The 17,970-nt window shown below is 36.4% G+C and overlaps 1 protein-coding gene across 7 annotated transcripts in view; it reads left to right on the forward strand.

Moving 5' to 3' along the window:
• Positions 1-17,970, forward strand: part of NT5C2 (5'-nucleotidase, cytosolic II) — an 83,611-nt gene that overhangs the window by 21,449 nt on the left and 44,192 nt on the right. For 5 of the 7 annotated variants that reach the window (XM_015559295.1, XM_006756462.2, XM_015559297.1 and 2 more), the window contains exon 2: positions 2,249-2,368. In XM_015559295.1, coding sequence (XP_015414781.1) covers positions 2,268-2,368 — 101 coding nt within the window. In that variant the 5' untranslated portion in view covers positions 2,249-2,267. Of the gene's footprint in view, positions 1-2,248; positions 2,369-12,146; positions 12,178-17,970 lie in introns of those variants that run through there. The other 2 variants (XM_015559298.1, XM_006756464.2) reach the window with 1 other exon arrangement.

Consider the following 17,970-nt stretch of genomic DNA (forward strand, 5'->3'; position numbering starts at 1 on the left):
TCTGCCTGATTGCCCATAAGTGCCTCCCTTGCAAGCCTGATCACCTCTAACTGCCTCTGCCTGCTGACCAGATTGGTTCCTCACTGCCTGCCCTGCCGGCCTGGTTGCCCCCAACTTGGCCTCTTGCCAGCCTGGTCGCCCCTCACTGTCCCCCTTGCTGGCCTGGTTGCCCCACACAGTCTGCTGCTTAGTCGTTTAGTCAGCCCTCTCTAACCCCCCTACCGACCTGGTCACCCCACACAACCTGTTCGGTCGTCCGTGTGGTTTTTTCGGATGTGATGGCTCCTGGCTCTTTATATATAATAGATATATTCTGTAAGAATCTTATAATACTGTGTTTCTATTTTGCCCGTACCCACTTTTGGGCTATTGCTGTCATATATTTGACTTATACATGTATTATACACCTCACAGTACATGGTTATTACTTTTGTTTCAAACAATTACTTTTTAAAAAGATTTACTAGTAGGAAAAAATTTTAAAATATTTATCCATTCCTTTGTGTAGTTGATTTCCTTTTTGTATTATTTTCCTCTTACCTGAAAGACTTCCTTTAAAATTGTTTTTTAGTCTGCTGGTGATGAATTCTTTCAGCTTTTGTATGTCTGAAAATTTTTTTATTGCATTTTTATTCCTGAATGGTATTTTTGCCAGGTAAAGAATTCTAGGTTGACACTTTTTTCTTTTAGTATTTTAAAGATGTTTCTCTAGTTACACTGTTTCAGATGAGAAATCTGCTTTTTTCTTTTCTCTTCAGCTTTTTTTAAGCTGGAAATTCAGTTTTATTTAATTTTTCTTGAGTATTTGCTTCTTTAAAACATGTTTTTAATTTTTCAATTACAGTTGACATTCAATACTCTACTAGTTTTAGGTATATTGCATAGTGGTTAAACATTTATATAACTTATAAAGTGATCCTCTCAGGCCTAGTACTCACCTGGTACCATACATAGTTATTACAATGCTATTGACTGTATTCCTTATGTTGTACCTTATATACCCATGACTATTTTGTAACTACCATTTTGTACTTAATCCCTTCACTGTTTTCACCCAGCCCCCCCAACCCTCCTTCTATCTGGCAGCTCTGTGTCTATGAGTCTGTTTTGTCAAACATTGGTATTTTAATAAAATGTTATTAAATTCCTTATCTTAAAGAGGGTATTTTTCATCTTTATTTAAAACTATTTACATATGAAAACCTTAAAAATATAAATGAAACCTAAAACTGTCTAGTTTTAAGGTATTTAAAGTAGACACTTAGTTGTTCACCTTGTTTTGTTATTTTTTAAAATATATTTTTATTGATTTCAGAGAGGAAGGAAGGGAGAGAAAGAGATAGAAACATCAATGATGAGAGAGAATCATTGATCGGCTGCCTCCTGTACACCCTCTACTGGGGATCAAGCCTGCAACCTGGGGATATGCCCCATTAGGAATGGAACCATAACCTCCTGTTCCATAGGTCGATGCTCAACCACTGAGCCATGCCAGCTGTGCTGAAAAATAAATTTTATATAAAAATGTAAAGGTATGATAAAATTAGAAATCAAATATTCATTACTTATTTTTGTACCACTTTTGATTGAGCTTAGTTTATTGATTTAGAAATTGTTTACTTTGCACATTTTGAAACATTAACTAAAAGTTATATATTTTCATAAATCTGTCATCTCGGTCCCTTTTCTAGAATTTAGGATTAAAGTTAGTTATGCTTTATTATTTTGAAGTGATGTATATGATCTTTCTGGATAGAAATTATCATATGAAACATTTTCCTTAATTTATGTGCTTTAGAAGTGTTAGTATATTTTTTAGTATATTTACTATATTCAATACATTGCAACAGATAATTATATCAGGCAGTTGTAAAATAAAGCTTTTCTGATTTTTAAGAAATCAGATGTCAGCCGGGCCGTTGTGGCTCAGTTGGTGGGTGTTGCTCTATGTATGCGCTAAGAGGTCACCGGTTCTATTCCCAGTCAGGCTACATGCCCAGGTTGCTAGTTTGATCCCCGGTAGGGTGTGTGTGTGCAGGAAGGCAGCCGATCAATCTATCTCTATCTCTCTCTATTTCTCTCTCTCTTTCTCTCGCTCTCCCTCCCCCTCCTCCCCTCCCATCCACTCTAAAAATCAATGGAAAAAATATCCCCAAGTGAGGATTAACAAAAAATAAATTAAAAAATGTATTTTTAAAAATCAGGTAACATTATTAAGCTTCTAAGTTACAATAATTTTCTTTTCTAGAATTCAGCGTACAATTAAAATGACAACCTCCTGGAGTGATCGGTTACAGAATGCAGCAGATCTGCCTGCTAACATGGATAAACATGCCCTGAAAAAGTATCGGCGAGAAGCCTATCATCGGTAAGTATTTTGTCTATTTAATCCTCAAAACAGCTTTATAAAGTGTACACATATTATCTTTATTTTACAGATAATGAAATAAATGTTCAGAGAAGTTAGGTAATTTATTCTAGATTATGTAGCGAACTTATGGCTCAAGTCTAGTCCAAAGTCTAGACTTTTAATCAGTAGTGCACCATACTGCTGCTGCTGCTGCCTTTCTTTTTAAATTTCTCACTGCTACTTATTACTAAAAATTAAAAGTTCTTAATAGCAGTCTTCAGCTGCTAGAAAATTGCACCTTAATGAGAATGACATTCTCAATAGACATTTACCACAAACTGGTTATAATTTTTAAATAGATTTTTAAAATTGTCTACTGACTACTGTGTGTTATATGAATGTGGATAATCTGGATATTAACAATGTTTCTTATATTGATTTAAATACAAAATTTTCTCCAAATTCTTTTTCCTTTAAATGTTTAAAATGCATTTTCAGTTCATTTGCTACTTTTAATACACTTATTTGAATGGCTGCTTCTGTTTAAATCAGGGGTTGGGGACATCTGGCCCACAGGTCATGTAAGGCCCGCAAAAAATCATTTGATCTGGCCCTGCTAAGACATCAGGGGCCAGTTAATTAAATATTTGACCAAATATAGCAAGCTAATCTTTAAGTTCATAATTTTGTATGGCCCTTGAATGATGTTATAAATATCCATATGGCCCACCCATGACCTAAAGCTTATGTAACTAAGATACTTGGAAGCAGACACTACATTTAGGAATCATTTGTTTTTAGACAAAAATTAGAAGTTTGTGCTTTCTGTGAATTTGTAAGATAGAAAGATCTGGACCCTTCTAGAACTATCTCTACTTCCCATTTTAAGGAAAACCAGGGATAAGTAGAAATGCCTGGTGCTAAAAAGTATTGCTAAAAAGTTGTATGGGAACTTTAGGAAGTCCACAGTTCATAATTACTTAATCTGTTTTGGGGCTAGAGGAAATATTACTTTTAAAATTTTGCTGGAAACATGTCTAAAATAGTTTATACAGGTAATTTAAAATAATCCTGAACCCAAAAAAGAACTCTGATTCCATTCTTCTCTGTACAAACTTGGTCAGAATTAGGTAACATTTGGTATTTCAGAAGAATATATATATGTGTATATATATATGTATATATATATAATTTATATATATGTACATATTATTATTGATTTCAGAGGAAGGGGAGGGAGAGAGAGAGAGACAGAGAGAGAGAAAAATGAATGATGAGAATCATTGATCAAGCCCACAACCTGGAATGTGCCCTGACTGGGAATTGAACTGTGACCTCCTGATTCATAGGTTGATGCTCAACCACTGATCCATGTGGCGAGAGCAAGAATTAATATTTTGAACACAAGTTATTTGATATTGAATGATTTGAAAGTTAATTATTGTATCACTAGTTGGTTTTTAAAGTAGACTGGTGACGTTTGTCTGATGGTAGGTCACTCACTGTGTAGCTTTTTATAAATTTTATTTACCACTAGAGGCCCAGTGCACAAAAATTTGTGCACTTTTGGGGGGTCCCTTAGCCCGGCCTGTGCCCTCTTGTAGTCTGGGACCCCTCGGGGGATGTCCACCTGCTGGCTTAGGCCCGCTCCCCCGGGGAATGGGCCTATGCTGGCAGTCAGACACCCCTCTGGCAGCCTGGGAGCCCTCAGGGGATGTCCACTTGTCAGCAGGGAGCAGGCCTAAGCTGCAGTCGGACATCCTTAGCGCTGCTGAAGAGGCGGAAGAGGATCCCGCCACCACCACTGTGCTGGTAGCTGTCAGCCTGGCTTGTGGCTGAGCAGAGCTCCCCCTATGGAAGCACACTGACCACCAGGGGGCAGCTCCTGCATTGAGCGTCTGCCCCCTGGTGGTCAGTGGGTCATAGTGACCAGTCATTCCCAGTCGTTTGCTGTTAGGGTCAATTTGCATATTACCCTTTTATTATATAGGATAATATTAATGTTTACATTATAAAAATGTAATATAAAGACAAATATTGTAAGTATTACTTTTATTGTATAATAATCATTTGAAAACTGTTATATCAAGAGATAAAGATAAAAAATTAACTTTCAAAAACAAACTTTTATATTCAAATCAATTAATTCATGATATAAACAAACTTTGATCACTTTTTGTGATAACCTTCTTCCCAACCTGTGTCACATTCCTGGAAGAATGCAAACGGTGAACTTTGGACCTCCCCAAAATGTTCTAATTTTTGTACTCAGTTTAAAACGTACTGCCTTTTTCAAATTCCAAGTAATCTTTTCTGCTTTTTGTGTTTATGTTCATTGGGAATGCTCATAACTTCTATATTCTTGGTTTGGTTTAGTCAGAGAGGTTTTCTATTTTCTCACCATTCAAACAATTTTAAATATTTGTTGAATGAGTTGAACAATATAGCTTCATGCAGTGGAAGCCATCCTTTTCCATCATCTTCATCCAACAAATATTTATATTTCACATACTCCTAGAGCTCAAGAATGTGAGCTGACAACAAATCTCTGTCTTAACAAGGTAGAAAGAAGCTCCAGTCCATCCCACGGTAGGCAGTGTGCCCATTTACTTTGTTTTATGCCGCCAGTGTTCTGTTTTAATCATTTAGTGGTGTAAATCTACCAGAGAAAGAAAAATAAGCCATATTTATACTAGTGGTATGCTTTAGGAACCAAAAAGTTTACATAATTTTAATAATCAAGATCTACAGGAAACGCACACAACAGATTTTATCTACTTTAAAAATGTAAAAGTCTGATGAAAGATACAGAGTATGTTTGATACATTGGACATAGGAACATTAGTGACGATGACAAGATACAAGGTTATGACACTGTCTCTGATATTAGTTATAAGCAGTGAAAAATAAAAAACAGTTGGAGTTAGAGTCAGAAGTGTAGGGATCAGGTTTTGTGATATTGTGATCTCACGGAGGCCAATTTGGTTTTGTCATCTGTAAATAGATGGCATTAAAAACTCTGCTCAGTAATGTTTGTTGCAAATTAATAATTGCTTACTTGGGATCTCAAGATCCACAATTGCATGTTAGAGTCTTTAATCAACTGATCTATAAGTGAAACAAACGGGCTGAGCATTTACTGAACAAACTCCCAGCAGGTCACGATTTCAGCCCTCATGACAATTCTCTGATGTTTGTTTATTCATAGGAAACAAGGTATTTCCTAACAAATTGATCTATTAAGCAGAAACATTTGCTGACTGTGTAGCATTTCTAGAAGTTAGGCTGCTGTTATTCCTTAAACCTGAATAAGTAGAAACATTTCAGGTTCCCATCAAGGTAAAGACTCAAAATCAACTAGTGATACTAATGATTCTCTGCAGTGTGTGAGACACGTTTTTAGATATGCATGGGAATTAAAGTGTAAAACAGAGTTGATGTGTATCTATATAAATAAAACATAATTTGCCTTTGGGAGAGATTTTTATGGAGAGATGTGTTTTATACTTTCTGTTCAATGGAAACAAGGGTTAGGATTATGCAATGAAGAGAGATCATCTGGTAAACATCAAGTGTCCTAATTGTGTTTGATGTCATAGAGCTGAGTGTACTTCTGACTCATTTGGAATGATATTTCCTGGAAGATTTTAGACAGGCTCAACACCCAACATTCTTCATGTAGTTGAATGCAATTTTAAATAATAGAAATAGAAAAAGCATCTTCATGGGTTTGAATTTTTAGATCATTTAAAACATTTTTCTTTTTTTATTGTAGTAAAGTATACACAACATAAAGTTTATCATTTTCACTGTTTTTAAGTGTTCCCTGGTATTAAATACATTCACATTGGGCAGTTGTCACCACCATCCATCTCTGTAACTGTTTTCATTTTTAAAATTGGAACTCTATACTTATCCCATAATAAAGGGCTAATATGCAAATTGACCAAACAGCAGAACGACCCGTCGCTATGATGAGCACTGACCACCAGGGGGCAGACTCCACCTCAACCCCCCACCCAGTGCACGAATTTGTGCACTGGGCCTCTAAACAATTACTCCCCATTCTCCCCTTCATCTAGCCCCTGGTAAACATCCACCATTATACTTTGTCTTTATGATTTTGACTATTCTAAGTACCTCATGTAAGTGGAATCATAGAGTATTTGTCTTTTTGTGACTGGCTAATTTCACTTAGTATACTGTTCTCAAGGTTCACTCATTGTAGCATATTGCAAAATTTCCTTTTAATATAAAAAATTGGGATTTTGAACTCAAAGTATTTGCTTTTATTAATTAAAAATTTTAAATAGAAACCATTTAGAAGACATTTATTTTAGTTTCCTAGTTAAGTCAATTTGTACTTATTCTGTTTCCAGGACATTTTATTAAAGACATTTATTGGAGATGGTTATTATTTATCATTGGCTAAATTAGGCAGACCATTCTGATCATTTGTCATAAACTGTACATTGTATGTGATATCTCGAATTCACTTTTAGAAGCTGAATATTTTTATTTATTATTTTTTAAATATTTTTATTGATTTAGGAGGGGAAGGGAGAAGGCGAGGGGGAGAGAGAGAGAAACATCAGTGATGGGAGAATCATTGATCAGCTGCCTCCTACATGCTCCCTACTGAGGATTGAGCCTGCAACCCAGGCATGTGCCCTGATCAGGAATTAAACCGTGACCTCCAGGTTTCTAGGTCAACACTCCACCACTGGGCCACTGGGCCCTGGTGAAGCTGAATACTTTTAGTTAAATAAATGAATATCTAACTTCCAGCTTTTTTCCTGCTTAATATTAGTCTTCTAAAAATTTCAGTATGGAAATGATGGTCATATGTCACGATTAAGAAATTATTCTTTGCCGGGTCCAGCCCCAGCGGTCCAGGGGTTCCCAAAGGTGTGGATGGAGTTGGCGAAGAATGTTTTACACGGAGACAGCATTCAGAACTCTCTAGCTCTCTTTAGTTTCCGTGGATCTTCCTGTGCCTGGCCGAGGCTGAGCCTTTATTTTATAGTCAGAGGTAAATAAGGTAGTGGTTACCATAGTTACACTGTTCTTGTGAGTTTCACTTGTTTACATTGTTCTTGTGAGTTTCACTTGTTTTTGTTCTTGTTGCACTTCCCTCAGCCCATTAGCTTCCCAGGTAAGATCTAGGGAGCGATATGAGGTCAAGCCTAATTATGCTTAAGAGGACTGTTGTCCTCTAAGCTGGGACTTGTTTGTGACTTTGCCAACAGGTCAGTCCGAGGCTTAACCCTGTACAGGCTCCCCACAATTCTTCAGAATGTATGACTCTTCTTCCATTTCCTTATTATAATTGTTGAGTCTTCTAGGCCAAAGATAATCATCAGGCCAAACCCTTCATTGACACATGTTTTACTCTATGGTCAGAAGATAGGCTGAACTGCTCAGATGTTATAGTGGCTTGAAGGGGGTAGGTTAGATAAGTACCTGTTAAAACAGTTCCTTTTTTAACACATAGATTCTAATAGCAATACAGATCAGAATTTGTATTTACCAAATCCAGGAATGGAGCAATTACATTTTTCATCTGCTTTCCACATTGACTGTGCTCAGGATGCCGAAGTCAGGCATTTGGTTTTGCTCTTTTAAAGTTTGGATGATTACAGTACAGAAGAATTTCTCAAAGTGAGTTGGCTCTTTGTGAAAACAGCGTATGAATTCAGCAGTCGTTTTTATTATCTTGAACTGAAATTTGATAGTATTTTGGCTTGTGAGTTTTTGGTTTACTAGTCTTTTGCCTTATTTTAAAAGGAATTGCAATTACTTTATATTTAAAGTTATTTGTATATTTATCTGAAATTATTTTTAAGCTGAAGTCTAGGCCTCCAAAGCCATACCAGTCTTTATTTAAACCTTTTGAATAATAGTTTCTTCTCCAATAATAAATGAGTTTATTATATATGTTTCAGGAATAAAAAGGAATTTGTGTAGTTGCATAAAAATTATTTCGTAGAATTTGTAGCTTGACATATTGTAGAATTAGAAATGTCGATGATTTTTTTTTACTTCAAATTGAAAGCCGGGATTAGGTTTTATGCAGACAGGGACTGCCAGTTTGATAAATTGTATTTATCTCTTAACTGCTTACCAATATCACATACATGTCATTCAGTTTATTGTGTTATAGATCAAACTTAATTAACCTGCCATTTTAGTATAGGTTCAAATATTCAAATGGGTAAGTTACAATTTCAGTAGCCATTTTATAAATTGGAAAATCACATGGGAACTACAGGTTCTCAGGATTAGCAAGGAGCTGTGTTTCTTAATGTACAAATGGCGTATATCTTGTCAGAATAAGAATGAGGTAGAGTATCAGAACTGTGTTAAATTTTTTCTTGTTAGTATAGCAACCTTATGCATTGGTTAGTGTTTCACATTTCTAGGGAACCGATTTTCAACCTTTTTTCATCTCATGGCACACATAAATTAATTACTAACATTCTTCGGCACACCAAAAAAGATATTATGTTTTTTGCTGATCTGACAAAAAAAAAGGTATAATTTTGATGATGGGTGTGTCTTTTTTTTAATTTAACAATCTAAGGGAAAAGAGGTCAGTGCCCCTGACTAAATAGTCAAGTATTGTGTGTTTTAAAAATTCTTGCGGCACATGGGTTGGAAATTACTGTTCTAGGAAGAGACAGATAGGATTCAAGGACCAGTAAGATATTTTTAGATTATTTCATCCAAAAATTTCATTTATGGAATACTATTTAGTAATAAAGAAGAATGAACTATAAATACAGACAGCTTTGATGTATCTCAAGAAAATTATGCTGAGTTAATAAAGCCAATCTCAAAAGGTCATACACTGTATGATTTCATGTTTATGACATTCTTGAAATGATAAAATTAAGATTGAGAACAGAATAGTAACTGCTAGGGGTTAGAAGTTGTGGCAATATTACGTTATAGTGAAGGGGCGAGTCGTCGCGGGGCCTATGTGGGCCAGCCGCCGGGCCCCATGAGACACAGCCTGACCATGCTGCTGGCGGCCTCAGGCACCAACTCCCCAGCCCACAGCGGGGGCCTGGCGCAGGCCGCCACCCGCCCGCCACCCCTGCTGCGCCCTCCATCTTGCCTTGGGTCCTCCATTTTGGGACAGTGCCATGTGCTTCACCGGAAAAAGCCGCCGCTAGACCCACCCAGGATTTCTCTGGACTAACCAATGACAATCAAGGGACGTGCGCGCCATAGAGATGACCACATCCTGTGTAACAAGACCCGACTCGCGCCTGGCCAATCGGAGGGGCTCACAGTCCCCTCCCCTGCCCTTACTATAAAACCCCCGGTCCCATCAGGCCTCGCTCTCTCGGCCACTGGGGCTTACCATTGCATCGGTGAGTGTGGCAGGGGAGCCAAACCTAGGTTTGAAATGAAGGACTCTTTGCTTTTGCATCGGACTCGCTGGCTCCCTGGTGGGTTTTTTGGGAACCTTGAAATCTGGGCACAACAATAGAATACAAAATTCTCTAAACTTCTTTGTTCCTAAAACATTTTTAATTTGTCACTATTTCTTCTGTGCTTCTTCCAAGAACACTGTACCTAGAAGTAAAATGAAAAGTGGTGGTGGCAGCAAGAAAAAGAAAGAATAAAAGATAATAGATCTTTGATTTAATGAAATCCTTTAATAAATTCAGGTTGAGGAAATGTTCTTCATATTTGGATAGCTTATTTCACCTTCAGGGACTCTTTTGTGTATGGCTTCTTTTATTCCCTGTAATGCCTTGTTTTGTGTGTATCCGTAATTTGTCCTTTTTTATTACTGTGTGGTATTCCATTGTATTAGTATACCACAGTTTATTGTTTTTCAGTTGATGGACCTTTGGGCTTTTTAGCTATTAATTATAAAGCTATTATAGACTGAGAAAATACTTGTAAACCCCACATCTGATAAAGGATTTGTATTCAGAATTTATAAAGAACTTTTAAAATTTAACAATATGAAAACAACTCAGTGAAGAAATGGGCAAAAGACTGACATGTCACTACAGAGGATGTATGTATAGCATGAAGGCACATGTTTAACATCATTAGCCATTAGGGAATACTAATTAGAACTACAATGTATATGCCTATTACAGTGGCTATAATAAAAAATACTGACAATACCAAGTGTTGCCAAGGATGTGGAGCAACTGGAACTCATACATTGCTGGTAAAAGTCAAAATAGTATATAGTCACTCTGCAAAACAGTTTGGTAGTTTCTTACAATGTTAGAGACACTTAGCATTTGACTCAGAAATGAGTGGAAGTGGAAGAGGGCCAAAGAGGGGATAAAAGATGATGGAAAAAATAAAATAAACAAAACCCAAAAATGCTGCAGAAAGTCATTCCACAAGACAGAAGCAATTACCACCTGAGATGCAATGTGATCACGTGTTAATCATTCCCCAAACATTGTTTATAAGTGGTGGCTTTTGTATTTAAATATGTAGGCTGTAGTATTTATTTTTGTCAGCAACATCACTACAGTGTAAACAAATCTTGGTTAAAAGCATTTTAAAATTAACCATATGACATATGGACTGGAAATTTTGTCAGTAAATCCAACATCCATTAAATCAAGGTCTGCAGAATGGAGAGTTTAATGTACTTATGACAGACAACAGCTCCACTAGATCTTATCTATGTTCTATATATTTAAGAAATCTCAGGCTAAGTTTAAAGGTCCCAAAGCCAGAAAGTAGAGGAGCTGGGATTTAACTGTAGTTCAGTGCTCATTCTCTTTCCATTATACCATACTGCTTTTCTAAATAAACTGAAAAAAACTAAACATTTTAAAAACTAATAGAAACCTTATGGTAAGATAGTTAGGTAATATTTAAAGAGATAAAGTTTTTTAAATTTAAGTAGTATTTTTTGAAGATATGTAAATTTTATTTTTAATTTGAATCACCACTAGGAGGATTTATTTGCCATCTCTGTGTTCTTAGACTTCAGCACACTTGTTTATTTCTTCCCCTATTGCATAATCCCTATGCATTATATCAGCCAGGAGGAAGGAATGTTGCAGATGTTTTTCTTTCAAATCTCAATTTGCTCTGAGATTTGGAATTAACCTTTAAAATGTTCTGGATTTATCCCCCATATGCCAAAGATCTGTAAATTTCTTTTCATGTGAGCTGAAATTTTCAGGCGATTGAGTAACAGATGTTTTCCTTAAAGGCAGTTAATGATCAGAAAAAAACACTTCAGTGTGGAAATACTTTAGGTTCCTCCTGTAATATGATCTACACATACTTTCTTCTCTTGTGGTTCAATTGTTCATTTTCGAAGGGAGGAAATAACTGATAATTAAAACAAGTATCCCGTTGATTTCCCCCCCTCAGAATAAACTGAAAATTACTTGGACTGACTAGGGCCGCTGCATTCTGTGAAACTCACATTGTTTGTGTACTGTTGGCGGACCTCATTAGGGGGTAAATTTGCTTTTTCTGTGTGTTTGCCAGTAACGATTCCTGTCTCTTACCGGAACTTGCCATTTGGATTTCTCCTTCTTAAACTGGTCAGTCTTAAACAGTTCTGGCCTTTAGTTATTTTTCCTGCTCTCCATTTTTTCCCTATTATTCTTAGATTTTCAAATATTTAAAGCGGAGGGTATTGGTCACTGAGATATTGCCTGGCTGGGGTTCGGCATTGTGCCCGAATTTGTTGGGCCTCTCAGGGCCTGAGTTCTCTGTGCTTTAACAAATGAGCTACAGTTCTTAAGAGATCAGTGAAGCTTGTTTGTTGATCCTGTATTCTCATCCACAGGAAGTAGATCTTTGAGAATGTCTAAGGAAGGGTAAGTGAGTTTATTATTCTTTTTTCCTTATTTTTCTCAGCAAAGAGGTGTTCTAGTCATCTGAGTGAATTGGAAGATTAATAAGCAGTGCTTACCAGTTAGAGTGGAAGTAGAGATTGAAAGAAATTCAGCTGAAAACTTACATTGTTAGTGTTTCACATGTAATATACTATAAAGGTACTTTTGCTATTTTGAAAAACAGCACTGAGGATGGATAATCTTAATAGGAATTTAGTGAGTTTAAACACCCTATTTACTGTGTGGTAAACTTATTTTGATTTTTGATAGAAAGTATTTATGAATATTAGAAGCAGTCAGTGTCTTACCAAAGAGTTTTGGAAAGAAATGAGTGAAGTTTAAAAATTCAAAGGCATTTAAACATAAATTGTACCTTGAGAAAATGGTGTGAAAGACTGAGTGAAATCAGCCTATGATTTTGTTTCCTTCTGGGCATTGTTGGCAAAAAATAATTTTTTTGAATCCCCTATTTCTCTTTACAATGTAAAATAGTTCTGATTAGGTTTTTTTATTGTTTTAACATTTCTCTTTTGCTGCTGAGTCTGAATTACTGATTTTCTTTTTTGTGGTCACTGTAATAGATAACATGTAGGTTAATGTCTGCATACTGTTATTATCTCATTTCTAGCCTTCAAGCATACTAGACTTTAGCAGTGGTTCTCAACCTTCCTAATGCAGCGACCCTTTAGTACAGTTCCTCATGTTGTGGTGATCCCCAACTATAAGATTATTTTCGTTGCTACTTCATAATTGTAATTTTGCTACTGTTATGAATCGTAATGTAAATATCTGATATGCTATATGTGTTATCTGATGGTCGTGACCCACAGGTTGAGAACCGCTGCTTAAGAGAGACATTCCCTTTGATTAAATAGGACATAGATCTCTCAAAAAGGCCTTTAAGAATACAATAATATTTTGACTTTTTGGAAACTCTTAGTTTCTTCCTAGTTCTTTATTCCTTTAGAAATTTTGAAACAATTTCAGTGCTGTACTTATAATTTTTTAAATCAAATTACGTATCGATTATGAACAAAATGAAATTGGCCTTCTCTACTGCTACTTTTAGACCTCATTGGGTAAAGAAAATGAATTATGGCAAATGTAATTATATTATTTTTAGACCACTCATGAGTGCCTTTTAGGTTTATTTGTTTTCTTACCTTCCCGTACTGGGTGCAAATCTGCAGTTGTTAAATGATTTTTATGATAAAGATGATCACAGATGCTGATATATTTGTTAGTCTTGTACACATAGTTATTTATAAACCTGGTTTATAGATTTAAGAAGAAATATATTTCTAGGTGCAGTCAGAATTCTTGGGAAGTAATTTGTGCTAGTTTTCCCCTTAAGGTAAAGCATATGTTAGAATTGGTTAGTTAGGGATCTATATAAACCAAAGGACATTATAAGGGCTGAGATGTTCTTTTAGGTTTATTCCAGGGGCCCCTAGGGCAGTATCTGTGTTGTCTGAATAGGTAATGAAACAAGTGTATTTGAAATGCATGAACACATATATGAAATCATTTAGCTTTTATTCTCCTTTGCTATTTTTAGAAATAAATGGATAAATTTTGTACTTTGGGATGAAAAGAATTTTTATTTTTACAATTTTTGTATATGTGATATTTTGACATGTAGTACAGCTGTCATTTGACATAAATGAAATCTTCTCTGAATAGTAATAGGAAAAGATCGTTATAAGAGTTAAATCACCAAAAATTATACTGAGCCTTATGTAAACGTAGGTAATTGAGACAGTGTGGTATTAATATAAGGATAGACTTTTGTAGATCATGTAGGGAGTTTATAGACCCACAATTGATTTTCAACAATGAGTCCAAAGTAATTTCATATAGAAAAAAAATAAATAAACATTTACTTCAAGCCATATAAAAGTAATGTAAAATGGATCATGGGCCTATATATAAAAGTTAAAAGTAAAGTGTAGGTGAAAATCTTTGTGACTTTGAATTAGGTAAAGATTTCTTAGATAAAATACATGAAAAGATGAAAGACAAAATTGATAAACGTCTTTATCAAAAATTAAAAAACAAAAACCTGCGTTTTGAAAGACACCATTAATAAAACAGACCAGGAGAAACTATTCTCTCTCTCTCTCTCTCTCTCTCTCTCTCTCTCTCTCTCTCTCTCTTTCTCTCTTTCTCTTTCTCTCTCTCTCTCTGTGTCTCTCTGTCTCTCTCTCCCTCTCTCTCCCTCTCTATATATGTATATGTTAAAAACGTAACGTCCAAAATATATGAAGAATTTTTACAATACAATAATAAGGCAAACAACCCAGTTTAAAAATGGGCAAAATATTTGAATATATACTTCACATACAGAAAAATATATGGCTAATAAGTACTTGAAATGATGCTCTACATCATTAACCATTAGGGAAATATGAGTTAAAACCTCAATGAGCTACTATTCCACCCACTAGGATGACTAAATTAACCAGAACAGCAATTTTCAATTTTGTTTCATCTCCTGGCACTCATAAGCTAATTACTAAATTCTATAGCACACCAGAAAATATATTTTTGGCCGCTCTGACAAAAAATAGTTATAATTTTAATTCATTCTCACTAGATGGCTATTGTGTTGGCTTTTGTCATTAAAAAAAAGTGGTTTTTTTTTTTAATTGATTTCAGAGAGGAAGAGGGAGAGAGAGATGGAAACATCAATGATGAGAGAGAATAATCGATGGCTGCCTCCTGCATACCCCACACTATGGATCTAGCCCGCAACTCGGGAATGTGCCCTGACCGGGAATTAAACTGACTTCCTGGTTCATAGGTCAATGCTCAACCAATGAGCCATGCTGGCTGGGTGGCTGTTGTCATTTTTTAATTTGACAATCTTGGGGAAAAGGGATATTGCATGTTTTAAAAATTCTTGCTGTACACTGATTGAAAATTGCTTAATTAGAATGACTAAAATGAAAAACATTGACCATGTGGAACAGCTGGAACTCTCCTGCATTGATGATGAGAATGCAAAATAGAACAGTTTTAGCAATGTCTTTTATTTATTTACTAGAGTCCCAATGCATGAAAATTCATGCACTAGAGGGGGGGGTGGTCCCTCAGCCCGGCCTCTCCCCTCTCACAGTCCAGGAGCCCTCAGGATGGGAGGTGACCTGGCTATCGGGAATGTGACACCCCATCACACCTCTGCTGCTGCCACTGCCGGCAGCGCAAGCCTCGGCCGGCCCTGGTTACCTGCGCCTCGGGCTGGCCCTGGGCAGCTGGGGGGCTGAGGGGACTGGGGAACTCCTGAGGCAGGAGAACCTGCTGTCCCTGTGGGGCTGAGGGGACTGGGCGCTGGAATTTTGTGGCTGTGGGCGCTGCCATCTTTGAGGGCGGGGCAGCCAGCATATTCCCTCCTTATTGTCTGTGGGCGCCACCTCTTTGAGGGTGGGACAGTCAATTAGCATATTCCCTCCTTATTAGATAGGATTTTTTGTTAATCCTCACCCGAGGATATTTTTCCATTTATTTTTAGGGAGAGTGGGAGAGGGAAAGACGGAGAGAAATATCGATGTGAGAGAAACACATAGATTGGTTGTCTCCTCATGAGCCCTGACCAAGGCTGGGGCCAGGTAGGAGCCTGCATCTAAGGTATGTGCCCTTGACTGGAATCGAAACCGGGACCCTTTGATCCGCCGGCCGACGCTCTATCCACCGAGTTAAACCTGCCAGGGCAGCAATGTCTTTTAAAGTCAAATATAAACTTACCATATGACCTAGTAATTCCATTTTTAGGTATTTGTTTACCCAGGATAATTGAAAGCCTATGTCCACACAGATTTGTATAGCAGCATTGTTTATAATAGTCAATACTGGAAACAATCCAAAATAATCCATTAATTGAATAGGTAAACAAATTGTGGTATATTCACACAGTGGAATAGTACTTACATATAACAACAGAAATGAATCTCAGAAATATTGTGCTAGGAAAAAGAGGCGCAAGAATCAACTACATGATGATTAATTCCATTTATAAGAAACCTGAAATGACAAATCATAAATCAGTGATAGCCTGGGGCCAGGGGTTGGGGAGGCTATTGCAAAAGGACATTAAGAAATGTTTGGGGTTGATTATGGTAATTGTTACATCAGTGTATACAATTGCCGAATTTACCAAACTTTACACTTATAATGGGTGAATTTTATTTTAAGTAAATCATACTTCAATAAAGTTGGTGGGAGAGACGCGAATAGTTCCTTAACCTGCTTATTTAACTTCTTGTAAATGAAAAGGTATTCTTAATTCATATTCAAGAGAATATATTTGGGGAAATATAGGTGCTGTGGGATGAGTAATGCAGGAAAAAATGCACCCCCCTTTCAGTGTCATGATTGAACCCTAGTCCTCTACAGTTGTTAGAATGCCTTTTATTACTAAAACTGCTGCTGTCTCAGGTAAGAGGCCAGAATGAGTTTTATCATTTGCTTTTAAATTCTAAATTTTGACTGACCTGTCTTTTTCATTATAGGCATAGTCCGTAACTTGTTAATTTCTCCTAATAATAACACGGGATAATTGTATTTTCTTCTCTCATTTTTATCCCACAGAGTTCAGTTTTGAACATTTGCTGCATTTTATAATTTATCCTCTCTACATTGGTCTTTACTTTTAAAAAAATGGGGAGGAAATTAAGAATTTAGAGGAAAATGAGGGGAAAGGAATTGGAAAAAGTAAGTTTAATTAGACTGAAGTTTCAGAATAGTATATTTATTTGCAGAAGTAGTTATCTCTGGTTTCTCCCTTAATTTGTATATTTTTCTTATTTTATTAGTCCTCTCTTTTATTCCCCATCATCCTGCTCTTTTTTTTTAAAAAAATATTTTATTGATTTTTTTTACAGAGAAGAAGGGAGAGGGATAGAGAGTTAGAAACATCAATGAGAGAGATCAATCAGCTGCCTCCTGCACACCCCCCACTGGGGATGTGCCTGCAACCAGGGTACATGCCCTTGACTGGAATCGAACCCGGGACCCTTGAGTCCACTCTATCCACTGAGCCAAACCGGTTCGGCCATCCTGCTCTTATTACTGCAGTTTCTTCATCTGAGAATGAAAGTGAAGGGAATATTAATGTCTCTTAAACATTTTTAATGAACCTCCTTAAAGTTTGCTTTAAAATCTTTGGTGGAAACATAGTATGATCACTACTCTCAAAATTTTTTCACTTTTAAGCATCTCTGAAATTGGGCTGCATCTAGCAGTATAACCACCTACAATTGAGTTCTTCCAGAGAGCATTTCATGTCTTTTAGACACCTATAGGGACAGTATTAACCATCTCCTAGTAGTGTGAATGCAGACATATGGCTCTTGTTCAGATTCTCCGGGAGGTTGTGCCTCTCCCTGACTCAGAGGCGGAGATGCACAGATTTTCTATATTGTTCCTTCTATGCTGTAGATTTATTTCTTTTTTCCCCCTCTTATTATGGATATTCTAGCTTTGATATATCCCTTTGATATTCTAGCTTAACGAATTTCTGAGTTTATGTTTTATTTTAGAAATGATAATATGCTGCTTGTTCAGACTTTTAAAGCATAGGTGCTGATCTGTTACAATCTGATAAATCAAATGTACTCTTCCTGAGGTTGTTCCTCAGAGAAAATATTAGGACAAATTAATAAGTGCCGGGAGCCAGTCGATCCTTGCTGTTTCAAGGGACCTGGCATATATGGCATACTGTTCTTAATATATTTGCTCACCTTCTTGGCACTATGTGTTTTAACCAAGGTCACCTCT

Source organism: Myotis davidii, unplaced genomic scaffold (genome assembly GCF_000327345.1).
Source record: "Myotis davidii unplaced genomic scaffold, ASM32734v1 scaffold332, whole genome shotgun sequence".
NCBI classification, from domain to species: domain Eukaryota; kingdom Metazoa; phylum Chordata; class Mammalia; order Chiroptera; family Vespertilionidae; genus Myotis; species Myotis davidii.